Raw genomic sequence first — 26580 nt, forward strand, 5'->3', positions numbered from 1 at the left:
GTCAGAGCAAATCCCGCGATGGCTTCATCTCTCGGTCCGTGTCGCCCAGGTGGGAAATTCGTCGAAACTTGGACAGCACCTCCGGCTCATTCGATGATGACGGCGTCGCTAAGGCCGTTGGCTTCTCCCGGTGGATTTGGCCAAGTAGAATACTGCAACGCTGCAGGGTGTAGACTAGCGGGCCTGAAGGATGCGCTAATGCGCCTAGGCGTCTTGATTGATTGATTGGTGCATTGGCCCATTTTACCGTCACGGGAGTGGCCGGCGATTCCGCAACAAAGTTACCAAAGGGTCTCTCCCGCACCATGATCTACGAACCGCCAATAATCGTCATGACTTTGGGGCAAATTCAAACTTCCTTTCCCACAGTCTAGTTCACCACGAAATCTACATTCTCACTTTTTTCTTCACCTTCCTTCTTTCGTGTAGGCCGTTGCCTTGGTTTTTGGATTGCATAGTGATGCAGCCACACTTGTTGCCCAACGAGTACATAAATAGTCAGCTCTAGTTAGCGCTCATCAGTGCTGACTGCCGTGCCCGGAGCCAGAGGAGAAAAAGCCTGTCCTGGTTAGCGCACCGACGACAGTCGAATCCTTTCAAAGCGGAGGTCGCTTTCTTCTGCAGGATTGACTTCTGTAAGCTCACTACATGATCCACCAATCGCCATAAGGTCCACCAAGCTTTACCCCGAAATTACTTGGATGATGGAAAGGACATCAGAAGGAACACTAGTGACAAGTTACTATAAGCGCAATATGAAATCACTCTATTCGCATCCTACAGACTGAGACGAGCCGTAGCTACCATAAATCCAAATCCTTCCATTCCCTGCACGATTCCCCCCCCCCTCGCATACCACTAAATTTGGCCCCCATCATGACGAATATGACCCATGGACTCTCCTAGCCAGATAGCCTGCACATGCAAGTGGCGCTGATCGACTAAGACTATACTAAGCCGCCCGAACATTTCGAATTAGCCTACGGGGCCTGGGCTTGACTTGGTATGACTTGGCCGTAGGCCCTCCATCCCTCATCTGCAAAATCTTAACCATCACATCCACTTTCACCCCGTATTCGCGATCGCGATCGGTCGGTTGGAGATATGGGGTATACACAGGGTGAGATGATAGCCTTAGGCGTCGTCTTCGTTATTCTCCCTACAGTATTCGTCGGTCTGCGCCTTTGGGCACGTTTTATGCGTCGTGCTGGACTCGGGGCCGATGACTATACCATCTTAGTTGGATGGGTAAGTTTGAGTATCGCGCGATCGCATCTTACAGAACTGATTCATCTCAGGCGTTTACTCTCGCCGTCTGCACGGTGCATCTGATCGCAGCTATCCATGGCGAACTGGGACAGCATCAAGCAATTTATCCCAATGGGGAACCAATCTTGGATGATCCGCGATTCATCATCTATGAAAAGGTTCGTTCGCGATCGACAGCAAGGGATGAATCTGGAACGCGAAACTAACGGTTCGCATCTAGTGTAAATTCTCCTTACATATGTTATCAGTACTTGGCTTGGGATTTACGAAGGTTTCCGTGATTCTGCTTTACCGGCGCATCTTTCGAATGCCGACTTTCCAGCGCGTGTGTCTCGGCTACATTATCGTGGTCATCGCGTGGACTATTGCATTCTTCTTCGCCTGCCTTTTCCAGTGCAACCCGGTCACTCCGTTTGTCGAGGGGTTTTACGGAAACAAATGCACTAATGTCTTGGTTCTCTACAATGCGGTTGGGGGAACAGACGTCGCTCTCGACGTCTTGATTATCATTCTCCCCATCCAGCCTGTCTTGTCTATCAAGATGAGCCTCCGGCAACGGCTGGCTGTGCTGGGAATGTTCCTCTTGGGTTTAGTAGCGGTCGCATCTAGTATCGCTCGGCTGGTTTCCTTCGTGCAGTGCGACACGGTTTTGATCGAGCACTATAATGACGAGACATACTACACTTCAGGCGTGTTTGTCTGGTCGGTGGTCGAGCTGGTCATGGCTGTTATTAGCGCTTGTCTACCGACATTGCGCCCATTGTTCATGCGCGGCAAGAAGGACAGTCCTGCAGACTACCCAGAATACGCCGGTCAATACGGGTCCAGTTATGGGTCCAGTAAATCCGGTCGCCGGTCGGGGTACATGCGTAGTGTGGATACGCGCCATGACGATTTCGAGATGCCCGCCATGGCTTCGCAGGATGCGCCGGGCGTGCAGATTCAAATCCAGCGGTCTTCATCGTTTGATGACAGAGAGGAGCCGACTGAAGGCGTGATCTATGTGCAACATAGTACAACATGGTCGGATCAAGATTTCCTGACGCATCCCAAGCAGCCTGCTTAGATTCTTGTATACATTTTACCGATAATTTGGCTATATAATTAATGAATTTTTGGCAATCCTTGTCGCAATGACTTCCTATACGACATAAAGTTTGGTTCTCTTTGAAGGATTTATCCATGGTTACGTTTCTACGTCTGTGGGGCGTATGCTTCCATGAAAGCCCCGCTCGCTTCTACAGTCCAACTCAACACAGTGTTAATCTATGACGATCCTTCGCCGTGCATTGACACTCGCTAATATTCCCTCTCGAAGCAGAACCGGAGAACGAAATCAACAGGATTGGACCCTCGGGGGAAATATTGAGTTCATCTATCCTTGCGTGCCACGCGAGATTACATGGGGCGCACCACACGGTGTAATCCGATTGCCTGAATCCTTCTGGATACGAAGTAAAAGTACGCCATCTCGCGTGGGTTTTCATGCAGATTTCCCTCGTGGCCTCGTGGCTTTGTTTCGGCTCCCCTGATCTTGGGTTTTCAATCCGAACGCGCTTAGTTGTTTCAACTCGAGCCAAGAAGTATATATTGTGCCTGACTCGCGAAAGTCTTCTTTTTTTGTCCGGGGTTGCCTACTGTCTTTTGTTTGTTGAGATCTTCGTTTGCTACCTGCTTTTTCCTTTTACCTTTTTCCTTTGTCTTTTCTGCTTTTTTCATTTCCCGCCATGCCTTCCCTGTTTTTCGTCGTTGGGTTGGCCTTGGCCATAGTCCCGGCGATTGCTTCCCCCGCCGGGACCAGGTTCGCACGCTGCTTACGACCGAAGCTTTCGCACTCCGCAAAGCTAATAAACGCTGAATCGGACGTGATTATTCCCCGATGGACAGAGTATAAAGAGTTCAGTACTGGCCACATTGTGAATGTATCCACCGAGGCAGACGTTCAAGCTGCGGTAAGTACCATCATCTTCACGAGTTGATTCGATGCACTTACTAATTCTTGCCTGCAGGTGCGATGCGCCAATCAAGCTGGTGTCAAGTTCTTCGCGCAGTCCGGCGGCAATGCCTGGACAACAACCTGGAGCCTTGGAGAAAATGACGTCGTGATCAATCTTCGGAATATGAATAGCGTGAAGTTCAATGCGGAACGTACGCTTGTGGAAGTGGGAGGTGGTGCGACCGTTGCTGAATTGACAGATGCTGCTTACGCCCATAATACGCAAGTCGTGGCTGCTAATTGCAATTGTGTAGGCGCAATGGGTGCCACGCTCGGTGCAGGTTACAGTCGCATGATGGGTGAGCGTGGGTTTATGATGGACAACGTCCTGTCTTTTCGCGTTGTTCTGGCATCTGGGAGAACTGTTGATGTCTCAGAATTCTCTCACCCCGATCTATGGTGGGCTATGCGTGGCGCTGGTGCAAATTTCGGGATTGTTGTTTCGTCTGTCATGAAGGCCTATCCCACACCTGCGGCTCAGAATGGTGCTTGGGTTGGTAACCTTATTTTCAGCGAGGACAAGATCGAGAGCGTCGTGTCTGCTGTCAATGATTTGACTTTGACATCTAAGATGGCCATCTTCTTTTATTTCGCTAATGGAGGCGCACCTCACTACACCCCCATGTTCATGGTTACACCGTTTTATCTGAGCAGTGGGAATACGACTGCTGCCACTGCTGAAGCCCGCGAAGCTTTTGCCTCGATATTTGACCTGGAGCCTGAAGCGGACACCACCACGTGGACCCCTTATAACGAGGTCAACGCTGGCAGCGAAAGCTTCTGTGTCAGAGGCGGCCGCAAGGCTAGCTACGGCTCCGCACAGGGACAACTGGATCCGACGACCTGGCGAACAATCTACACCGATTACGTTAACTTCCTCACGACACATGGCGGGGACAACGTCGGCAGCTCGCTTATTCTCATGGAAGCCTACAGCCTGCAATTCGCCGAGAGGAAGGGTGACTACAGCTCGGCATACGCGTGGCGGTCTACAAACCGCTTCAATACGGTGGCCATTGCATGGTACACGGACGAAAGTTTAGACGAGACCGCCAATGCATGGGCGAGTCAGGTTCGTGATGACTGGCGGGCGACCAGTGGACTCAAGTCAAACTCGACGTAAGTTCTCCACTTTCTTTGTTTTCTCTTGGCGCAAGCCATCTTGCTTACATGCTTAAAACTTGCAGGTACATCAACTTTGCCTTTGGTGACGAGTCACTCGAGGATATTTACGGCGATAATGTGTCCGTGCTCAGGGCGCTGAAATTATTCTATGACCCCCAAAACAAGTTTAATCAATTCTTCCCCCTGAATTGACCAGGTAGGAAGTGGCACTGGACATATTGAGGCGGGTGGGGTGAGACCGAGCCATTCTAAGGCTGTCTTTCAGGAGAACATCCTTGTATATTATTGACCAGTTATATCAACAGCCGGATCTCCGTGCTCGGGCTTACCGGAGATCGACCATGGCATGTACGTACATTAATCTTGCTATCGCATTTTCCTTTTTTGTTTTAGCCCCCAATTTATAGCTTCCCGCGGCTAGATGATTGCAAGTCCCTTCCACGCTAGGTCTTACATAGACAAAGAATGTTGGCCCCCAAATGAGGGGTCGACGGCATATCATACATGTGAAAGTGGCGCCGGAGTTTGCCCTGATCCGTGCACCCCTCAACTGTTTGCAGATTTTAACATTGTGCCAATCCACTTTTCACCATATATTTCGTTGTTCAAGTAAGGGAAATGACTTACATGTTGCCATGTGGTCCGGAGACGGATCACGTGTTGTCTCGTGAATTTAACACAGTGCCCGGTATCAGATGATCAGCATAAATACTAGTAAAGGCTCCATTGTGCAGTAGATCACTGTGAGTGGATACATGTGGATATGTGGGTACAACTCTGTGGATATGCTGCCATCGTCCCACCTGCCATCATGTAGGGCTTTCTGCAAACCCTGGCCATTTGAAACCCTTGCCCCTCATTGCAGAGTAAGGCCTTTCATCGTAGGCTCCGTTAACTCCATGCTCCTCTTGCATTCCCATCTCATGCCAGCTCCTATTTAAAATTTGGTCCATCCTCAACAGTGGCACCCTAGACTCTGAAAGCGAATTATATCAAATTTTGTTGTTTTGAATACCGTATTGAATAAAGAAGTACTCCCCCTCAGTTGCATCATGTCAAGCACCGCTGCCCACCTGACAGCTGTCCAAGACTTCCTCCCAGACCACCCCACCATTAAATACATTTCACCCTCCTCCGCCGAATTCAGCGCCGCGCGAGAAGTATGGAACGGCTCGCGCCGCGATATCCCGCTTGCCATTGTCCAACCGCAATCGCCAGCTGACGTCACAGCTGTGATCAAATTCGCAAAGTCCAGCGGTATCCCCTTCACACTACGTTCCGGCGGCCATAACCTGGAAGGTCTTGCTCTGGTGCAAGATGCATTGCTCATAGACCTACGAGCTTTGAACTCCGTCACTGTGGCCGAGGACCGCAAATCGGCGACTGTCGGCGGTGGTATCTTGCAAGGCGAGTTGGTCAATGCGCTCTGGGATCAGGGACTGGCGACATCGACTGGAACCATTCCAACAGTGGGCTACATCGGTTGGGCCTCGTATGGCGGCTATGGGCCTTTTTCATCGCATTGGGGTCTGGGTGTGGACCAGATTATTGGCGCAACACTTGTTAACCCCTATGGAGAGATTATCAAAGCTGACAGTGCTCTTCTGGAGGGTATTCGCGGCGCAGGCGGTCTTTTCGGTGTGATCCTTGACCTCACCATCAAGGTTTACCCTCTTACCGGCGTAAGCATCTTAGAGCATTCGAAAACGTGAGTATCGATACTGACCAGTTCTAGATCCTCGCGGGCCCCATCATCTTTGACTCAAGCGATATCGTCAAATCCTATACCGATTTCAATTCAGCTTACAACAATCTCTTGGACACAGAAGGCCTACCCCCACAACTCACCATCCAACGCGTCACCTTCCAATCTCCTCGCGGCCTCGCCTTCGCCGCCCTCTTCTGCTGGAGCGGCACAGACCTCGAGGAAGGAAAACAATGGAGCGAAAAGATCGCCGCCCTAGGCCCAGCAAAGATGAACATGGTCAAACCCACCACAATCCCAGAATGGATTGGTGGCGCAGGTGCACACGTTCCTAGTAAAGTTTACGGATGCAGCTGGACAAAGAATCTTTCCAACATCACACCAGCAGTCGCTGAGACCATCGCGCGTCACCTTAGTATTCTACCCAATGATCCGGGTGCCATGTTTTCCCTCCACCAGCTGCGTGGCCCGTCTGCAGCACAACAGGAACATGGTTCTGTCTTCGGGCCGAGGGAACCGCATTACATGCTTGAGATTCTTGCGTATGCAGGCACACCTGAGAAGCAGGCTGAGTCTGAGGCTTGGGGGAAGAAGATGGCAGATGAGGTGGAGAAAGCTGCTGCTGGGAGTATTTTGCCTACGTCTTATGTGTCGATTTACAGTTCGGCCCATGCTGGGTCAGCGGCCAAGTGGGTTGATACAGTTTATGGAGAGAGAGCTGGGGCTCTGCGTGATCTGAAGGCGAAGTTTGATCCGGAGAATGTGTTTAGATTGACTGTGCCCTCGCTGGAGTAGAAAGAAGACTTAAAGAAATATACATATTCGTGTACTTTGTGCGTTGGAAGACGTCGGACATAATGGTGATAATTATTTAGTAAATGATCATGATGCATTTTATAACACGTTTTGTACATGCTCTGCAGTCTCTATTTTTAGTGCGAAGATAACACTCAAAGCCAAGTTATATTATTGTTCGGCCTCCGTTCCAAGGTTGGAAGAGAGCGCGGAAACGTTTTCCAACTCGGGATCTCCACTAACATGATAATGCAGTCAGACACGACTAAATTCCTTGTAATATTCGTATTGACATTAATGCAGATCACAACGAACTAAATATTCCTTCAAGCGAGACAATGTTTCGTGGCGCATGCAGGACCGGAGTGGGGAAATTTACCGAATCCTGTATTTCACCACCAATACCGTCAGGCGGGACATCCCGCGCTACTCATGCAATGCAAGACCTGAATCCGTCATCCCACCGGATGTCAAAGCGTGGCCCTAATCTGCGATTTACCTCAGGCTTATTCTACACACTCTCGATGTTGTGGTCTCCCCCACGCCGGGATGTTCTCATCAAAAAAAGAGGATGCTCGCTATTCATTACTAGCAGATCCCCAAAACCATGATGAATCCAGCGATGGAATTGAAAAAGGTGATAAACTGTCGTGGACGAGCAAGCAATCATATTGGTCATATATACATCGACCTATATTGATCCCGCTGCTTGTTCTTATCATCTCTGCGCTGTCGGTGACATTGGTCATTCTATCTACTGCAACACCAAAGGGTTGCCGGCACCCCCGTATTCGACGAGAGTGGAGGACATACAGCAAGGCTGAGAGACAAGCATATGTGGATGCGGCAGTCTGTTTGACGCGGACGCAATCGCCGACTGATTCACGAGTCTCTATCCATGATGACTTTTCGTACTTGCATAGCCGTATCGGCAACTACTGTAAGCCAGAATTTATATTCTCATGCATTAAACACTGAAGCTTACAATGAGTCTTCCTGGTTCTCCAATTAGCACACGACGCTGCCCCCTTCCTCCCATGGCACCGCTATTTCATCCATGCGTACGAAAAGGCATTGAAAGACCATTGCGGCTATAAAGGAACTCTACCGTGAGCAAACGCCAAGCATTTAAAGCAGTCTTCGTCGCATTAACACATCGACAGATATTGGGATTGGTCAAAAGACCACGAGAACGTCCTCGAATCACCGATTTGGGATACTGATGCCGGATTCGGGCCTAATGGTGACCCAACAGGCCCGGAAGGCGTTTCGAAAGGACATTGTGTAAGAAACGGTTCATTCGCTGGCTGGACACCCGCATGGTATCAGGGCGAGTATCGGCCGCATTGCCTATCTCGTGGCTTTCTAGACGTGGCTACCGCGGAAGAAGTGAGCGCGCGCACAGTCAAGCCGGAGATACTAGAGGCAGTGGTTGTGGACGAAACGAACTTCTTCAACTTCACCGTGCACGTCGAGGATGTTTCTCATCTCACTGTTCCATTTCTTGTTCACGGTGATTTCCGAAGAATTACAGCGCCTAATGGTGAGTCATTGCAGTACCCTTTCATTGTAAGATGGTATATCTAATTGTCGGTAGATCCCGTTTTCTTTCTACATCATTCCCAGATTGATCGTCTTTGGTGGAGCTGGCAGAAGTACTCCGGAGATAGATTTTCGCAGTATAATGGCCCTGCGCAGTTTGATGGAGATGTGGAGGGCGTGCTTACGGACTTGCTCGAGTACGGCGGTTTCCTACCCTTTGATCCCAGTGTCGGTGATCTGATGGATACGGAAGGAGATGTGTTATGTTACCGGTATGATGTGGGCGTAGTAGGTTCACGCTGAATACTAAGAATACACCTCTACATGGCGCTACCTGGGGACTTAAGGAGTTGCGGAAATGATTGTCCAAACAAAGAGCGGCATCCTCATGGCATCATTGTGCTACCATGGACGACATTACAGCTTCTTTCATACATTGCATTATATCCACTGAATTGCGTTTTTGTACCTGCTCATGATTGCTATGGATAAAGATTCGAAATACTCGCGACTCAACTCGCTTGTCGATAAATAATCCAAATTTCGATCCATCAGTATGCCCAAGGTCATTCCATCATCGACCGCAGTGCGGAACTTCTCCTAATTCTGCAGATCATCTACAATATGGCTGAAGACAATTGCCGCGAGTGGTTCACCACGTTCATGATGTCATTTACATGGAAACAATCCTTCATCAAGGCCGGCTGGCCCAATGGCAAGGCGCTTGACTACGAATCAAGAGATTGCAGGTTCGACCCCTGCGTCGGTCAATTTTTTTGGTCTGAAGAGACTCGGTCAATTGCAGTGGACAAGAATTTTTTTCTTCGCTTCGCTGTGGTTGGTGGGCGGGAGTCTGAGGGACCCGCTCTGGGTCCATCCAAAATCTGATTGAAAGCCTAATACATGTTTTTCATTAATCTTCATCTAGGGGAACTTTGAACTTTGCCAATTGTTTACATGTATCACATTGCAGAGCCATCAAGTGCCGGACTCAGAAAAGCATCTTCAAAAAGATAGCTGAACGGAAATGCGGAGTTCATAACATCCGAATTGTCATCGTGCGGAAGCTCCTCCCATACACAAGCGTCTTCTTCCGGGGTAGATGCAACATCTGAAGTGAAGGTTCCAATTTCATCTGTTTGGTGGATCAGTTGCAGGTTTCCTGCTGAAGCTTTCTCGGATTCCGGGAAAGATACACCTGAGTGTCGCCTGAACATTGATGTAAAAAAGGGGTAAACCGAAGCAATAATCGGCTGCGATGCGCGTAGGTCTTTGAGAATGCGCAAGCAAAAGCGCGCTCGATGCTCGGAAATGGATCTGATTTGGGGTTCTCCCCTGCCTATATTCGCGATATGGAAACAGAGTGTAGACATTACAGTGGGCAGTCTAAAAGAAATATGTCAGTTGTTTCCTTGGCTCCCAATCTGCTCTCACGTACGCATGAATGGCAACAGAGGACAATATGCGCCTTGTGGCCAAGTCCTCGAGCATGCGGTAAATCCTTGTGCATATTTGGAATATTTCGGAGCCGGGGCCCATTTTCTGCGCGGCATCAGGACTCTTTCGACGGAAAAGAAGTTGATACTGGCTGTTGAAATGTTTGATGATGAGTCTGTATGCATGACAATGATCCGGAAGCCAAGAATCGAGTATACTTACTTGTAGGTTATTTGTGTCAATATGGCCCACACACTGTTCGAGGATTCGATTCGCAATTCGAACGGAACTTGGGTAGACCAATGCGAGATTTGCTGAAGAAAACCGTTCGGCGAGGATGAAGGTCCCTTGGACAATTGCAAAGGGTGGCAAACTTCGACTGTGAAATTTTCAGCAACGAGATGGGAGCCATCAAAATAACAGACTAGGTTGCAGCGCGGTGGTACGATACCTATTCTGGTAAGCTCGATATAATTTATCAAGAAAAGTCTTCGTTCGCATTCTGTTCCTCCGAGGAAACCCTTCGAACTAGGGCCCGAGGATTCTTCGAAATCATTTTCTGTGAGTGAGGATATTTCACAGAAGTTGTGATGTACGTGGGGTGCCCTATCAAGCCCCATGGAAAGATTAATGTCCGTGGCCTGGAATTTCAGTTAGATTCAGCGAGTATGTGTTGTAGGTATACACATACATAGATTATCCACCACAACCTTCGCCAAAGCCTGCGCTGTCGCGGCTGAAGGTGAGAGTACGTTTTTCTGAAAGATATTAGCTTATCGGCGCTACTAAAAAAGAGCTGAGATGTTCTCGCTACGCACAGTCGATGCATACCAAGCGACTGTGCCATTCCCGCGGTGATACCCAGCCAATACCAAGGATCTTTCTGTGCAAGCGGGTCGCTCCACCAATGGGCAAAGAGAAAAGTTGCCTGGATGACTGAAACCGCATCCTTTTCGTAACCAAAATCGTAAATATCCTTGGCTCGATTATAAAAAGTCAGAGTAGCGATAAAGCGAGACGCAAAGCCAGTTTCACGAATGACAGGCTCAGGACAGTAGATTGTGGCAACCATATATATGGCATTTAATAAGAGATGAGACACACTGCCGGTTTCAATACTTTTCATGAAATCTTCTTGGTCAATAATTGGGATCAAGGGAAAAGCATGTTGAAAAAAGACACTTAGCAGAGTGGTGCTTAAGTCTTCTGGCGGCAGATCGAAAGACCCGTCGCTGTTCAGACGCCCGATTGTAGATTCGCGGAGATTTTGGATGTGTTCTTTTGTTGGTGGATCAATCCACTTTATCATGGCTCTGTGCAGGTATTCTTCGATAGGAGGGACATTCGTGGAATTCTGATCCGGGTGTCCGAACTCTCGAATAAGGTAATTGATATTAGAGGAGTCGGCGACGTACGAAGTTCGGCCAGTGAGGCGAGGAGCCGGCAGAGAGACCCTCGAGCTTGATTCGAGATCAGGGAGCCTGATATCACAGTCTTCCCGTCGTCTAGCGTGCTCATTGATTGCGTGAGTTGGATTAGGATCCCCAGCGACTGGCAGAACTTTCACGGTTGGCAATGTGAGCTTATGCGAATTGGTGTACAAATCATTGAATGGCAGTTTGCGGTGCCTATATTCAAGGTCAAACCTGGTCATCTGCCACTTCTCAAAAGCGCATACCGTCCACGACGAGATAGAATGGGTTCACAGTTGGTGCGGGTGATCCGACACTGAGAGCAAGACACGCCTTCACCTCGGTCGCACTTGACGCGTCGCTTGTGGCATCTCTGGCAAGCCACTTTAGCTGGGGGATGTTTTGGCATGTTGGTAGGTACAAAGATATCCAGATGTAGGTGATAGCCTGCCTTGAGAACACCCATTGTCGACTGGGATGACATGATCATAATGCCCCACGTAATCGCCGAACTAACAGCAGTTTGATTGGTTCTTCAGCCGGCCCCACCAAGTCGCCGAGCTGGGGCTTCTCCGATTGGTGAAGAATCGAAGTCCTCGTATGTACATAGTCCATGTCGATTCGTTTCGTGTCATGAAATAAATATGAACTAATAACATGCACGATCCTGGAGTTTTCCACTACCGCTTTGCTCACTGGAAATATCAGAAAAATGCTCCTTCGGCTGAAATTGGTGCCTCCAATCAGGCTGTCGACTCAGGTATCATGTCGGCCAGCAGTCTCCTTTTTGACATCTACGCCCCTTTCAACCACCAGCCAGACGATCTACCACAGACCTAGATTGGGGCCTGGGCATATGTTCTCATCTACCAATTCAGCTAGTAGCTTGGGTGGTGGACAAAAGTTTCACGCCAATTCCACGGCATTGGCGCACGACAAGTCAGGAGCGGCTGGCTACATGCTGTATGCTGTCTCCCCAACACCTGAATTATTATTCATGCTAACGAGTTTTTACGAAGGGCCAAATCTGATCAACTTGTCAACTGGGCCAGACAGGGGTCCCTTTGGCCCTTGACCTTCGCATTAGCCTGCTGCGGCGTCGAAATGATGGGGGCATCGATGCCCAGATACGACCAGGACCGGTTAGGGCTCATTTTCCGTGCCTCTCCGCGTCAAGCCGACGTTATGCTTGTTGCTGGTACGGTATGCAACAAGATGGCACCCGCCTTGAGGCAACTCTATGACCAGATGCCTGACCCGAAATGGGTCATCAGTATGGGAAGCTGTGCAAATGGAGGCGGATACTATCATTACAGCTATAGTGTCGTACGCGGAGTCGATCGAATTGTTCCAGTTGATATTTATGTGCCGGGATGCCCGCCAACTCCGGAAGCCCTGTTGCAGGGAATCTTTCTACTACAAAAGAAGATTCGACGGACTCCCGTGACCAGGATGTGGTACAGAAGATGACACCTGGATGTAGCTATGCCACCTTCTCAGGTAAAAGCTGATCGTTCAGTGGTCAAGGGTTTTCAGGGAAATTTATGACAGACATTTGCTCTTATTGATTTCTCTTGTTGTTCTCACCAAATGTACATAAATGACAGGATGCAAATGACGCGAATCCTTTAGAGTCTTGGAAGGCTCTGGATATCCATCTTTTTGTACGAGACATCGTGTCTAAGCCCTGGAACTATTCTTGTCTCTAGCCTCTCTTACCTATCTCGTATTTCCTCTTCTTCCTGTCAATGCCTTTCCATTCCTTTCTCAATAGGCACTACGCTATCTCCCGAGATCAATATACGCTCTGCTTACCCTCTTCTCTTTTTCCCCTGCTAGTAGTTTACTATTTCTCTTTCACATCTTTATCTAATGATACGTCTTATTATAGATAATGTGAAATGTGATGATAAACTGAATGGAGTAGTTCTCTATATAAGCAGTATATATCAAATCTAGACCTATAAGCCAACGCCATCCAAGATCGGATACGGGTGGTCGAATAAATCCTTCAAGTCGATCCCAAGCAGCTCCAACCCATCGATGTGGTAACTCGGATCATCAATAAGAGGAAGAAATAGCTCATCGGCTTTATGAAGTGTGTTTGGGGTCCATAGTGGTGTCGTACTGGGACCGGGCGCCAATGGTTCCTGAGACAATGCTGGGAGCGAGTCGGCCATCTGGTTATAGTTCTCCGCCTCGGCGCCGGGGAATATGACAACAGATTGCGTGGTCCCCGTTGTCTCCGTAACAGCAGGTTGAATGCTGGGGCCTGGTTCATTGGTGCTTGGGTCGGGAGTTTTGCATTTATTCTTTTCTTGTCGTTTCTCGGTCACATACTGCCGTGCGAGGTGTGCGAACTCCGCTATCAATGAGCCAGGCAAAGTCCCCTTACTTGCAAATTCTAAACGGCTGAAGTGTCCACCCGCAATGTCAAGGAGAGCAAGGCTAATGCCTGTTTCGGGATGTTCGGGGTTATGGACTACCAAGTCAAAAAGAATCAGGAGGCACGAGAGCGGCATCACACCTAGGATCCTAAATTTAAAACATCAGCAACTCACTAGAATTCATGCGTGCGCCCCATTGTATTGGTGAGCGGTCCATGTCCAAGAGCTTCTTTCTCTCGACTTACCAGATTGGCGTCGAAGGAGCCACGTCGATGTATTTAGTTAACTCCAAAACAGATCGGGCTGTACGCATCAGCTCACGCTTCAACTCCAACTGTTGATTAGTTCGCAATCGAGCGGCACTGGAATGTAGAAGTTTCCACGAGAGGGTAAGCAATGCATTTAGGTACAGATAATGTGTCATGAGCGCAACTGTCTGTGCAAGTGGTTCGCGTAGCAAGCGTGGCTTGAGTTGTTCTCCAGCACGAAACCTCATGGGACTAGACAAACGCCACGCTTCCAACTGCTGGAGCAGAACCTGTACTTTTGCACTGTAGTCTACAACCGGCTGATTGGTCGAGCTTATAGTGAAAAGGTCGCTATGAATCTTTGACACCAGACGACCATATTGCAAGAAACTGAAAAACCAATCATAGTCATAAAAAGTCGACACTTTCACGTCTGGGATAGCGCAGCTGATATTTGAGTCGTGCAAGACCTGAATCCATTGTCAACGAGATTCCAGGAAGGCCGTGGATGCAATAATCACTGAAACTTTGCCTGTCATGAAGCAGGAGACCTTCTCCATGAAATACAGTACCCAAAACGTTCGCCGGTGTGACTCTTCACTGAGGCTATTAGATCTATTATAGCCCAGTCCCTGTGCCATGATTGCAGCCTCCGACAGCATAAGAGGCTCGAATTGGAAAGCTGATGGGGTCGAGGAAAAGATCGCCTAGAGATCTTAGCACCCACCCTACACTCGCACCAAGGACCAACTTTTCATACCATTGCCATAAGCGCCTGAGAGCTCGTGAATGCGATTAGCTTTTTCTCGGGATCATGGAATGGAATTAGAACAGACCTGCACCGCCGTGAGCGATCCACGACAGAAGATAATGTCCTGAAAGTGTGATAATGAGCGTTCAAAGTATGTCCACGCCTCACCGACGCCGGCTTCAAAACTGCCACCTTCATTGTATTGGCAGCCAATGGCTACGACGGCGTAGTAAAGTGCGGCCCAGGCTCTGTCTGTGGCCAGAAGATTCAATAGATTTGGAGCTGACGCTTGGCGTTGGAAGGTCTTAGCACAAAGGAAAGGGTACAAAGGGTGGACCATTTCAAAATACACTGAAACAATGGCCAATTAGTGACTCAATATCTTAGAGGCCAGTGTCGATATACCAACCAAGGATATGCGCCTTAAACGACTCATGAGGTAGAACTTGCTGAGCCGGCTCTGACTGGCGTCCTTGAAACGCCTTAGATCCTGGAATAGAAGCAGCAAGCCTTACTCTGGATGCTACAAGCTCTCGGATCTCTTCGAGCAGATGCTCGAGTCGATGGTTGCCAAGTCTTTGACTGATCAAACGAACTCTCTTTTCCGGGAAAAAGGATATGTTGGGGTTTGGGCCACATAACGCCATCAACTAGACCAAACGCTACGGTCAGCCAGATAAAACAGTGCCCAGAAAAGTAATCCATACTTGATCAGGATGATTGACACCTCTACGAATGCGCGAGGCCTGCCTATCGGCAAGCAAAGTGTCGATATACAATATAGACAACGTGCCGCTGCGGTTAACTTGTTGGGAGTCAAAAGCCTCATGCCTCTCTGGGATAGTCCCAGACCTTACTGGCAGCTCCCCTGGTATTCGTGAGCGGTATTCCAAGATATTTCCAGGTGACACGTTACCTGGCTGGCTCAGCTTGCGCTTTCTGGGTTGTTTGACGTAGCTAAAGCTACACGGACTGTTGCGCGACTGTACGTCATATTCGTCATTCTTCAAAATACCAGGAAATTGAATAGCTGATCTACTCACGAGACAGAATTCGCAAGCATCGGCGCCACTCGTCTCTGGTCTCCGGCGTTAGCGGATCTTCAGATAGACCGTACAGCCGGAGCAGCACTTACTACATCGGGCCTTCCGGGCCCGGCATGTATCGCAAGCCTTGTGCAGTAACATCTCCATCGTGAATGATCGAAAAGCACAAAATCGGAGACGGAGGCCACGCGGGCGTGGGACCTCTTAAGACGTTCCCACCTTCGGCGCCGATGGAAGATTGAGGCATCCAATCATGTCGGTTCATTCGGCCGTTGGATGCCCCACACCCTTCGGCTCCGAAATTGGTAAACAATAAACAGGGTGGAGATCTTATACACATGCTTAATTGTTTAGATAGAATCGCCACTATGATCCCCTTTAATATATTCGAATGCATAATGACGCTAGTGGGCTCAACGCCGGTAATGACCGGATGCGCGAGATCAACTATATATGACCTTGAAAACCCGCTGCTTTTCATATCTACACTCGACCGAACATCTCTTATGATACTCATAAGCACATTTGTTTTTCCTTTGCGCGCCATTTCCGCAGATTCAACATGTCTTCCGCCGGGGGCGGGTCTACTTCAAGCTCCGACGAGAAGCCAGAAAAGCCCGCTGATATCTCGCCAGAAAATCGGCAAAGAGTTGCGAGGCTCGCTAGGCAATTGACAGACACGTCTATCCATGCGGCCCCTGCATCTAGCCCTTTCCATGGCTCCAACGACCCCAAGCTTGATCCTAGCTCCCCGAGTTTCAGTGCCAAGCACTGGGCCGAAACCGTGATTGCGTTGATGTCCACTGATGCCGAACGGTACTTGCCGCGAAAGGCCGGTGTCTCGTTCCAGAATCTGAGTGTGCATGGCTTTGGCAGTCCAATTAGCTACCAAAAGGACTTTCTGAACGTTGTACTACAAGTGACCGACATCCTGACGGGTTTGATAAATCGCAAGGATCAGAAGATTCAGATTTTGAGAGATCACAACGGCTTGCTTCGAAGTGGTGAGATGCTACTTGTGTTGGGAAGACCGGGCAGGTAGGTAGTCGAGCTCCTCCATATGACCTCTGATCTAATTATTTGATAGTGGAGTTTCAACATTTTTGAAGTCAGTTGCGGGAGAGACAAAGGGGCTTTACTTGGATGCATCCACGGAGTTCAATTATCAGGGTAAACAAACACTCAATCATAACCCCTTCTAATCTAAAAATCATAACCCCTTCTAATCTAAAGTCTGACAAAGTCTCGTCTTTCAGGAATTCCTCGCAAAGCAATGCGCAGACAGTTCCGTGGTGATGTCATCTACCAAGCCGAGACAGACGTGCATTTCCCCCACTTAACTGTTGGACAGACGCTTTTGTATGCGGCTCTAGCAAAAGCTCCCAGCAATCGACTACCTGGTGTTTCTCGCGAGAAATATGCGCAGCATGTGCGCGATGTGATCATGGCCATTTTTGGTCTTTCCCATACCCTTCATACCAAAGTGGGCAATGAATTTGTTCGTGGTGTCAGCGGTGGTGAGCGCAAGCGAGTCAGTATTGCTGAGGTTGCGCTTGCACAAAGTCCTATCCAATGTTGGGACAATAGTACCAGAGGACTGGACAGTGCTACAGCCTTGAAATTTGTTCAAACTCTTCGTCTGGCTGCGGATATCAACAGTACAGCCACAATTGTGGCCCTGTACCAGGCTTCTCAGGAATCATATGAGGTACAAGACACGCCTGCTTCTCCTTTGTCTACTTCCTGAGTCATATCAACATACAACCTTAGGATGCTGATTTTCTATGGGCAGATCTTTGACAAAGTTGCTGTCTTGTACGAGGGCCGTCAAATTTACTTCGGTCCGGTACATCAAGCCAAGGAATACTTTATCGAACTAGGATATCATTGCCCAGATCGTCAGACCACTGCGGACTTCCTTACATCTCTCACAATGCCCGTTGAGCGAGTGGTTCGAGCCGGATTTGAAGATCGTGTTCCTCGAACACCTGACGAATTCGCAAAGGCATGGAAGGAGAGTGCTCTCAATAGAGAATTGATGCAGGAAATCACCGAGTTCGACAAAGAACATCCGGTCGGAGGGCCTGCAGTTACTCGCTTCCAAGAGTCCAGAAAAGCCGAGAAAAGTTCATTTATGTGAGAATCTATCGTGTCCTGGAGGAGTTCCCCATAGACTGATGATTATTTGCAGGACGCCCCATTCACCATATACAATCTCAGTCCCTTTGCAAGTTCTCTTATGCATTCGTCGAGGCTTTCGTCGGATTCAGGGTGACATAAGTTTCTTTGCCGTTACCGTTGGCGGTAACTTTGTCATGTCTCTGATTCTTGGAAGTGTCTTCTTTGACCTAGCAGACACCAGTGCAAGTCTTAACAACCGATGCATCCTACTTTTCTTTGCATTGCTATTCAACGCTCTCAACAGTTCTCTCGAGGTATGTGATCTGGAAGCCAAATCAACTTTGAACATCACTCAAAAGCTAACTTTCCATAAAAGATCCTTTCTCTATACGCCCAGCGACAGATTGTTGAAAAGCATGCGACTTATGCATTTTACCATCCACTATCAGAAGCTCTAGCTTCCATGATCTGTGATCTTCCTTCCAAGATGCTGTCAACCGTGGCCTTCAACATTCCCCTCTACTATATGGCTAATCTGAGAAACGAGTCTGCTCATGTGGTCATCTACTTGCTATTCGCTTTCTCCTCAACGCTGACAATGTCAATGATATTTCGTACAATTGGCCAATTGACCCGGACCATTGCCGAAGCTCTGACACCAGCTGCTCTTTTGGTTATTGGTCTGGTGATGTACACTGGGTTCATCATTCCCATTCGCAACATGCAGGGCTGGCTTCGTTGGATTAACTACATCAATCCGCTTGCTTATTCCTACGAGGCGCTGGTTGCAAATGAGTTTCACAATCGGAATTTCGATTGCGAAAGCTTTGTGCCCGAAGGTCCTAGCTATGGGAACATCACAAGTGCCGAACGGACTTGTTCAGTGGCTGGAGCCTCAACTGGGTCATCTGTGGTCAACGGGAACCTTTATGCTGACGAGAATTATGGGTACTATTATTCACATGTCTGGCGGTTTGTCTTCCCATTGTATCGGCTGAAAGGATGAATCTAGCTGACTCGTTACACAGAAACTTTCGGATTCTGATCGGATATATTGTCTTCTTCATGGTTGTGTATGTCTTGACAGCTGAGTACATCACTGCCGACCGAGGCAAAGGCGATATTCTCCTCTTCAGGCGGAAGCATATCTCGACTTTGAAGGAAAGAAACCAGGGAGATGAAGAGTCTGCATTTGAAAAGGGTCCTGCAGTCATAGAACCCGGCATAGATACCGAGCAAGGCAGTGTGGGAGAGGACAAGACAGTTGCTATTCAAGAACAAACAAACGTTCTGCATTGGCGAAACCTTACTTATGATGTCCCCATAAAAGGCGGGATACGGAGAATTTCGGATCACGTCGACGTCTGGGTCAAGCCAGGATCGTTGACGGCTCTGATGGTAAGCATAGCGTTCCCCTTGAACCTCTCTATATTTGATTCACAGACTTATTCATGGTCCAGGGAGCCTCGGGTGCAGGAAAAACCACGCTTCTCGACGTGCTAGCTAACCGAGTACGAACAGGTATTGTAGGTGGCGATATCTTCATAAACGGCCTTCCGCGAGATGCCTCGTTTCAGCGTCGAATAGGCTACGTCCAACAACAAGATCTTCATCTTGAAACTGCCACGGTGAGGGAAGCATTGCAGTTCAGCGCTCTCCTCCGACAGCCTGAGACGGCCAGTAGGGAGGAAAAACTACAAACAGTTGAAGAGGTCATTGACCTTCTTGAAATGAAACCTTACGCAGAAGCTGTCGTCGGTGTCCCGGGAGAGGGTTTGAATGTCGAGCAGCGGAAACGGCTGACAATTGGTGTGGAGCTGGCAGCAAAGCCAGATCTCCTATTCTTTCTGGATGAACCGACATCAGGACTCGATAGTCAAACTGCCTGGTCAATCTTGCTGCTGCTGCGAAAGTTGACCAACCATGGACAGGCTATTCTCTGCACCATTCACCAACCTTCCGCAATGCTCTTTCAACAATTCGATCGCCTTCTTTTATTGGCAGCTGGAGGTCGCACAGTGTACTTTGGGGATATTGGAGAAAACTCTCAGACTCTGACCAATTATTTCGAGCAATACGGAGTCGAGCACTGTGCAGTAGATGAGAATCCGGCAGAGTGGATGCTTCGAGTGATCGGAGCTGCTCCAGGAACCACTACAATCCGTGACTGGCCAGAGACTTGGCGCAAAAGTCCAGAGTACTCGAAAGTCCAGAAGTATTTGACGTTTTTGGAAAAGGAAGCGAAGCTCGAGGGAAAATTCAGTACTGGCCTGACTCAGGAGTTTGCCAGCCCGTTCTACATGCAGCTTCTACTCTGCACCAAACGTGTATTTGAGCAGTACTGGCGAACGCCTTCCTATCTTTATTCCAAGTTGGCCATGTGTTTTATCACTGTGAGTGTGGTGGCAGTCCTGTGCGAAAATTCTATTCAATACTAACCCATCCACCTTTTTCCCAGGCTTTGTTCATTGGACTTTCCTTTTTGCAGACTAAAATCACTGTGCTCGGGTTGGAGCATCAGATGTTTGCCATTTTCATGCTTCTCATTATATTTCCATTTCTTGCTTACCAGACAATGCCAAACTTCATTCTTCAGCGTGACCTCTACGAGGTGCGCGAGTGTCCGTCCAAGGCATATTCTTGGGCTGCATTCATTTTGGCCCAGGTCACCGTTGAACTGCCTTGGAACTCATTGGCTGCTGTTATCACTTTCTTCCCCTTCTACTACCTCATTGGCATGAATCAAAACGCGGTTCCAACACATGCCGTCACCGAAAGGGGAGGTTTGATGTTCTTGCTTTTGTGGGCTTTCTTGATGCACTGTAGCACATTCACCACGATGATCGTGGCTGCAGCCGCCACAGCTGAGATTGGTGCAATCCTAGCCTTGCTACTGTTTACGTTCTGCTTGATTTTCTGCGGGTAAGCTAATCTATTGATCCACGCATTGCTTTTCACTAACACTTTTGTCAGTGTCATGGCTTCTCCCACCCTGCTTCCAGGGTTTTGGATATTCATGTACCGTGTTTCACCATTGACCTATCTCATCAGTGGCATGCTCTCTGCTGGACTAGGAAATATCGATGTTCAGTGCTCTGATTTGGAGCTAACCTTTGTCCAGCCTCCTTCTGGCGTGACCTGTGGGAAATATCTAGCAGACTACATGGCGACAGCTGGTGGTGCAGTTTACAACCCCAATGCCACGGCTGATTGTGAATTCTGTTCTATGACAGAGTCAAATGTCTTTTTGGCGTCTGTTTCGTCATACTACAGCGAACGCTGGAGGAACTTTGGCTTGATGTGGGTTTATATTGCCTTCAACGTATTCGCTACATTGGGGTTGTACTGGTATATTCGGGTACGTGGCTGCCCTGGGTTTTCGCGTTTAGGGGCCAGGATTAGTCGAGCATGGAAGGCTTTGTCAGGCAAGGGGGGGAACTCGAATTAGTGATTTTTGGTCGGCGGAAAGAGTATTGATTATAGCATAGGTCGATAGATTATTCGCGTCGATATAATATACTATTAGTAAACTACCAAGGTATCTATAGTTATGGAACTGGAATGCGATAGACAGATTCAAATGATTGCGTCAATGTCTTCCTATGCGTTTACACCTCTATCTCTACATCCGAGGACAGCAAGTCAGGACAATCAAGGGACTAGAAAACATTCACCTTGTAGTTGTTGAAAATTTTTACATCCCGCCGCATACATAGCAGAGCTAAAAAGCTGTACATATCATGGTTTCATTCGCGTTACTGAGAAGCTCACTATTTGCGTACAAGTAAAACATCGTAGTCCACGAAGTACGCCTTTGAATTAGAGCAAGCCAGCATTGGTGAGATTCTGGGTCACCTGTTCATGATGCGGACCTTGCTCCATGGCTTGCAAAGGCTCTTGCTTCCTGCAGTAGATATAAATGACCTCAAGTATCATCGCTCCCAGCGTTGAGAAACTGTTTGGTATCAATTTAGCATTCCCTTCCTCAATGTAGGCACAAGATTACAAAACAAGTTAAGAAATACACTTACAAGGCAATGAAGCTAAATGCTTCTGCAGCATATTTGCGACTGCAAACTGTCTCTCCGTTCCAACGCAGAATACGGCAATTGATCTGATTGAAGTCGAGTGCCAGGAAAATGAAGGAGGTAATCCATCTAGAGAATTTAGTTACTGTAAGCCCGAAAGTGAGTTCCTTGATCGACAGATTTCTCACAAATAGGATAGAACCGTATCCGTCGCAAATAGTAGGAAAATATGCCAGGTACGACGTCTTAAGACGAAGCTAGCAGTTATTGACACCGGCAGAATAACAATTGCCAAGGCAGCCTACGTTTTTGTCAGTCGCTATAAACGATTGTAAAGTAGTTCACAACATACAATCACCAGAGAGTATATGACTGTGACTGTTTTCGTATCTCGTGCTGCCCATGCTGTTATTCCAAGGACGACGATCGCACTGATGAACTGGATCAAGCGAGCGATGTAGGCCACAATACCCAAGGGGTGATGATAAAAGCTCTCCATTGCGAAATATATTCCCAAGGCTACTTGACGTGAAAAGGCCAGTAATTTACCCCAAGACTGGGAGCAGGCTATGTGGTTTATATATGGATGACTAATTTTTAAATTTTGGATTTCCCGGATCATCCACGATATCGATGATCTCACCACTTATGTTGATTCCTGAAGACCCCATTGTATGACAAGGCCACCCAATCAAACCTTGCAGAGCGATTCCGAAATATGAGATTCTTTTGGTCAGGGAGGTACGACGGAACTCAATCTGAATGCGAATAATATGCGAAGAGTCACAATTCACTCGACCATTTTGACATGGTGCGGCTTGGATGTGTTTCCTTTAGGACGTAATCAATGAAACTGCCAAATGGTATTTCGATATGCAATACGTCTGCTCTGTCGTTTCTTGGGGAGTGACTTGCTCTCGGGACCATTCCAACGTGGTTATCTCCAGGGTGGCCACGAATGAGTCACTAGACCTACCATAATCTCTGCCAAGCAGGCTTTGAGGCCCGAAGTGTGATGACATCTAATGCAGACTCAGACCACGAATCCAGCTACAAACCCAGTCCGGTGACTTTTGAAATCCGAATGCACGTGGCGTACCGATAGACTTTTGTGGGGGGAATTGATTTGAATTCAGGAAACAGGAAAGATCCAGATACCCCAGTATAACGATCCCCATAACTAACCTCGGATCGAGAATTTATCTACTGTGAACCGGAGTAAAGGGACGTGAGGTTTGATTCCAAGGCATACAAGGGAAATGTGAGCTATAAGCGAGGATTCGATAAACGACTTTGATCTTTGAATGGGTGGTAAAATGGGGGCAAATCGCTCTCAGTCGCCCCTGATCGTAATCTTTGTTGGCCTCACTTGCCATTAACTACCTCAATACTCGTATTGATGGCCAGGAGTAGTGATAAATAAAGGGTAAAGATTGATTCCCACCGGAATCTCGCGAAACAACAGGTCGTGCATTAGCGAATGTAGGATGGATGGCAGTTCAGTGTGCTGGGAACAAGCTAGTAATGCCTTATGGTCATGTTAAAAACAAAAAGAAGCGCAAACATGGCTTGACTCGAAGCCGCAGATAAATAAGGTTTCGAGAAGATCTCCTGCAGTCAAGGTTGCGAGCCAGGCCGTCGCACAGATGTGGCCACGGTAGGTCTAGATTAAAAGTATTGATAAGCAACATGGGGATTGAATTTGAGAATAACGCACAGGAGAACCTGCCTAGGCTACAGAGGACTACTTTACCATTGGGCATCAATCATAACGGGTAAAAAGACCGTAGCTTGGAATGTGTACTGAAGCCAAGCCGTCAAACTAAAATTTAGCTCTCATGGCAAATTAGCAATGATACTACATTTCGAAAATGCTATATCTATATGTGGTTTGATTTACTAAATACTTGATCCACGAAGTGACGGCGTAATAGTTGCTCTGAGAGCGGAAATGGTACCAAGTGTAAAATGGCAGAATGGCAAAATCAACGTCTGTGCTTTTTTGTATGACGTCGTCCGTCTGGCTATTGATTCCATTGCGTATCTCAATTAACAAGACAGGTATGATAAATTTCCCAAAAACAAATATCCTAAGCCTTGAAGATCAAGAGGAACTATGCGTCTCCAATATGTGATAGTTTGTCGCTGCTAAACCTCATCCTTCCGGGTTGCGAATCTTTCCTCATATCGGGATTGAAGAAAAAGTCGAAGGAACACTGGATATTTCGCTATGTCAGGACCGGAAAACGTATGCTTTTATTATTCTCTCCTTCCTCACTGTTATTCATGCGACCGACAAAAATTGCTGACAGTTCGCAGGGGCCCCCAGATCGAGGGTTAGCCCTCATACTGGTGACTTCTATACTGATTTTTTTAACCGTGGTGGTGGTCGCGTTGAGATTAGTGGCGCGTATCTTCATGTTGCGTCTTTCTGGCCTGGATGATTGGTGTGCTTTAGCCGCAACCATAGTTGCCATCGGCCTCGTTATTTCTACGTGCTTAGGTTAGTATGATACGTTCTTGCAGGAAGATATCGTTAACAAGACGATTCCCAGGAGTCAAATACGGAACAGGCAAGGCAGAGCCAAATACAGAGATAAACTTTCGCATATTGGGAAAGGTTTGTGTCAATTGATAGCTTGATTCAGACGGGCATTGACTCAATATAGATTCAACTAGCGACTCAGGTACTATACATACTGTCGAGTGGGCTGATCAAGCTTTCGATATTATTTCTATACCGTCGGATTTTCCAGCATCTTCGCATTATGATCTTTGTCAGTATTGCGTTTGTTGCGCTGATTAGTATCGCTTTCATCTTTGCAGCAATCTTCCAGTGTAGGCCAACTGGAATTCTCTGGACCAACCGTGATGGGAGCAACAATTCTTGCATCTCGATTCTGGTGTTCTGGTGTGATGTAGCCGTCATTTTCCTGATCAGCAACGTATGGATTGTGGTCTTGCCTATCAAACCTATAATTGGTATGCCAGCCCTGCACTTGTGCGAATATGACGGAACGCTTACTTTGATATCTCTTCTGGATAGGCCTTCATCTTGCCCTGAGGAAGAGAATGGCTATTTTGGGACTTCTATGTTCCAGTGGACTACTGTAAGTCTCCGAAGTTAAACGTTTGAGAACTCGGATCCAGGCTCATAGAATAGGGCCTGTGCTGCCGCTGCGGTGCGACTAGCATTTGTGATTCATCTCTATCGAGGACATGATCCATCCTTGGATATTATTCCCATCTACATTTGCTCCATTGTGGAAATATCGAGTGCATTAGTGGCCTCTAGTGTCCCTGCGCTAAGACACGCACTCCCCAAGTGCAGAGGGTATCTTCCAAGTGCCAGAGATAAATCTAGCGACATCCAATCATCCGCATCTCCAGTCTGACTGTTGACGCCTATCTACCAGTCGGTTTCCTGCACCTGACAACTCATTGCACTTTTCTCTGACGACAACTGGGTCGAGCAAGAAGACTGTGCAAAAAATCACTTCGGCTCTTGTTCAACTTAGAAGTCTTCCATTCTGTAGACACTATACGATGGTTCTTCATACGGATGAGCACTAAGAAGCTCATTAGCAAAAGAGCCAAATACATCATTACAGATATCATCGGTCGCGATGTCCAACGTCAAAACTTGCCTTTTCAGAGCCTCGACTGCTTTCCTAGCAATATCTTCCCCTACACAGATTGTCTCAACTCTTATCTCTGGAACCTCCTCTAACTGCCCAATTTTTCCAATGTGGGGATCTGCTGAATTTCCAGGCCGAAATTGCCCAGTTCCCATGGTAGTCCAGCAGCATTCAGAGTAGTTCCCTGGCCCAGGATACCTTCCTGCACCAGCAGCGAAGATAGCATCTTTGCAAACGGCAAGAGCAGATGGAGGCACGGAGAAGACAAGCTTAAATTTCAAAGGGAGGCGAGATACGTTCGTCATATTGAAATACGTTTCAAAGGATGTAAATTGTCGGAGGGGAAGCATAAACAGGAAGTTGGGTGGTTAGGTGGGGAAAGAGGGGAACCCGGGCAAGGCTCAAATTAATGTATGCAGTACGTATATTATCCAACCTATTGCAAAACCAGCTTCGCCGTTTCCGTCTTTCCAAATTGTCAGCCTCACTGCCGATATACTAGGCCAAGAATGGAGGTTTTTCCAATGAAATCACTTACATTTCACAATCAAATGATATTATACTTATGGATATTCCAAGGTCATTGTCGGCCTGGGCAGCTAATAATGACTTACAGCTGATTGGTTCTGTAGTATTCTCATAAAGACCATTGGCGCGCTGTTCAATGAGGCAAGCATACATGGCTTAGTTGAATCCATTCCCGCAGCCACGACGGTCTTCGAAGTAGTCACAGTATTTTGATCCTGCGAGAAAGCAGAATGCGCGAGCCAAGGCCCGAAATGATGTGGACGGAAAACAAAAGAAAAGCTTGATCGGTTACATTGATTTATCGGAAATTTCGAATGAACGAGTTCGTTGCTACGTAATAGCGTACCTGAATTAAGGGATGCTACATGTTTACTGGGTCACAATAGTGGAATTATACGTTTACATTAATGATTCTACTTGGCAAATCTTGCATCAAAAGCCTGTCAGGCCATTCGGACTCTTTTCACCTAGTCAAAAAAAGTGACTCAGGTGGACGCGTCACTCTGGATCAATACCGAGCCATCAGCGCCTGTCTTTAATTAAGCTATTGAA

At 47.8% G+C, this 26580-nt stretch overlaps 12 protein-coding genes across 12 annotated transcripts; 6 read left to right on the forward strand and 6 right to left on the reverse strand.

The window, feature by feature from the left end:
* Position 1: 1 nt before the first annotated feature.
* Positions 2 to 307, reverse strand: N7484_001271 (uncharacterized protein; the record flags this gene model as incomplete). Its single annotated transcript, XM_057111691.1, has 1 exon — positions 2 to 307. The coding sequence occupies one exon, from the start codon at positions 305 to 307 to the stop codon at positions 2 to 4; it is 306 nt and encodes a 101-aa protein (XP_056976428.1).
* Positions 308 to 1125: 818 nt separating this feature from the next.
* N7484_001272 (uncharacterized protein) lies at positions 1126 to 2335 on the forward strand (the record flags this gene model as incomplete). The annotated part of the gene is made up of 3 exons (XM_057111692.1): positions 1126 to 1248; positions 1299 to 1427; positions 1490 to 2335. 3 exons carry the CDS (start codon positions 1126 to 1128, stop codon positions 2333 to 2335), a joined length of 1098 nt encoding a protein of 365 aa, XP_056976429.1.
* A 661-nt stretch (positions 2336 to 2996) lies between these two features.
* On the forward strand, positions 2997 to 4582 carry N7484_001273 (FAD-dependent oxidoreductase; the record flags this gene model as incomplete). Its single annotated transcript, XM_057111693.1, has 3 exons — positions 2997 to 3221; positions 3279 to 4384; positions 4453 to 4582. The coding sequence occupies 3 exons, from the start codon at positions 2997 to 2999 to the stop codon at positions 4580 to 4582; spliced, it is 1461 nt and encodes a 486-aa protein (XP_056976430.1).
* An 860-nt stretch (positions 4583 to 5442) lies between these two features.
* N7484_001274 (FAD-binding oxidoreductase) lies at positions 5443 to 6890 on the forward strand (the record flags this gene model as incomplete). Its single annotated transcript, XM_057111694.1, has 2 exons — positions 5443 to 6072; positions 6126 to 6890. 2 exons carry the CDS (start codon positions 5443 to 5445, stop codon positions 6888 to 6890), a joined length of 1395 nt encoding a protein of 464 aa, XP_056976431.1.
* Positions 6891 to 7497: 607 nt separating this feature from the next.
* On the forward strand, positions 7498 to 8735 carry N7484_001275 (tyrosinase family protein; the record flags this gene model as incomplete). The annotated part of the gene is made up of 5 exons (XM_057111695.1): positions 7498 to 7527; positions 7662 to 7830; positions 7903 to 7999; positions 8054 to 8433; positions 8488 to 8735. 5 exons carry the CDS (start codon positions 7498 to 7500, stop codon positions 8733 to 8735), a joined length of 924 nt encoding a protein of 307 aa, XP_056976432.1.
* Positions 8736 to 9394: 659 nt separating this feature from the next.
* On the reverse strand, positions 9395 to 11747 carry N7484_001276 (Zn(II)2Cys6 transcription factor; the record flags this gene model as incomplete). Its single annotated transcript, XM_057111696.1, has 6 exons — positions 9395 to 9818; positions 9871 to 10044; positions 10092 to 10510; positions 10561 to 10627; positions 10688 to 11497; positions 11548 to 11747. 6 exons carry the CDS (start codon positions 11745 to 11747, stop codon positions 9395 to 9397), a joined length of 2094 nt encoding a protein of 697 aa, XP_056976433.1.
* A 191-nt stretch (positions 11748 to 11938) lies between these two features.
* Positions 11939 to 12121, forward strand: N7484_001277 (uncharacterized protein; the record flags this gene model as incomplete). The annotated part of the gene is made up of 1 exon (XM_057111697.1): positions 11939 to 12121. The coding sequence occupies one exon, from the start codon at positions 11939 to 11941 to the stop codon at positions 12119 to 12121; it is 183 nt and encodes a 60-aa protein (XP_056976434.1).
* Positions 12122 to 13242: 1121 nt separating this feature from the next.
* Positions 13243 to 15860, reverse strand: N7484_001278 (fungal specific transcription factor domain-containing protein; the record flags this gene model as incomplete). Its single annotated transcript, XM_057111698.1, has 9 exons — positions 13243 to 13816; positions 13914 to 14386; positions 14438 to 14623; positions 14677 to 14691; positions 14753 to 15018; positions 15077 to 15317; positions 15375 to 15535; positions 15584 to 15745; positions 15803 to 15860. 9 exons carry the CDS (start codon positions 15858 to 15860, stop codon positions 13243 to 13245), a joined length of 2136 nt encoding a protein of 711 aa, XP_056976435.1.
* A 415-nt stretch (positions 15861 to 16275) lies between these two features.
* N7484_001279 (uncharacterized protein) lies at positions 16276 to 21497 on the forward strand (the record flags this gene model as incomplete). Its single annotated transcript, XM_057111699.1, has 11 exons — positions 16276 to 16751; positions 16801 to 16883; positions 16970 to 17421; positions 17506 to 17849; positions 17905 to 18148; positions 18211 to 18806; positions 18863 to 19232; positions 19295 to 20227; positions 20293 to 20756; positions 20808 to 21192; positions 21405 to 21497. 11 exons carry the CDS (start codon positions 16276 to 16278, stop codon positions 21495 to 21497), a joined length of 4440 nt encoding a protein of 1479 aa, XP_056976436.1.
* Positions 21498 to 21653: 156 nt separating this feature from the next.
* N7484_001280 (MARVEL domain-containing protein) lies at positions 21654 to 22361 on the reverse strand (the record flags this gene model as incomplete). Its single annotated transcript, XM_057111700.1, has 4 exons — positions 21654 to 21789; positions 21866 to 21991; positions 22051 to 22163; positions 22215 to 22361. 4 exons carry the CDS (start codon positions 22359 to 22361, stop codon positions 21654 to 21656), a joined length of 522 nt encoding a protein of 173 aa, XP_056976437.1.
* Positions 22362 to 24597: 2236 nt separating this feature from the next.
* On the reverse strand, positions 24598 to 24916 carry N7484_001281 (uncharacterized protein; the record flags this gene model as incomplete). Its single annotated transcript, XM_057111701.1, has 2 exons — positions 24598 to 24826; positions 24888 to 24916. The coding sequence occupies 2 exons, from the start codon at positions 24914 to 24916 to the stop codon at positions 24598 to 24600; spliced, it is 258 nt and encodes an 85-aa protein (XP_056976438.1).
* Positions 24917 to 25376: 460 nt separating this feature from the next.
* Positions 25377 to 25805, reverse strand: N7484_001282 (uncharacterized protein; the record flags this gene model as incomplete). The annotated part of the gene is made up of 1 exon (XM_057111702.1): positions 25377 to 25805. One exon carries the CDS (start codon positions 25803 to 25805, stop codon positions 25377 to 25379), a length of 429 nt encoding a protein of 142 aa, XP_056976439.1.
* Between the last annotated feature and the right edge of the window lie 775 nt (positions 25806 to 26580).

Source organism: Penicillium longicatenatum (assembly GCF_028827895.1).
Source record: "Penicillium longicatenatum strain IBT 33135 chromosome Unknown contig_1_segment0_segment0, whole genome shotgun sequence".
NCBI lineage: Eukaryota > Fungi > Ascomycota > Eurotiomycetes > Eurotiales > Aspergillaceae > Penicillium > Penicillium longicatenatum.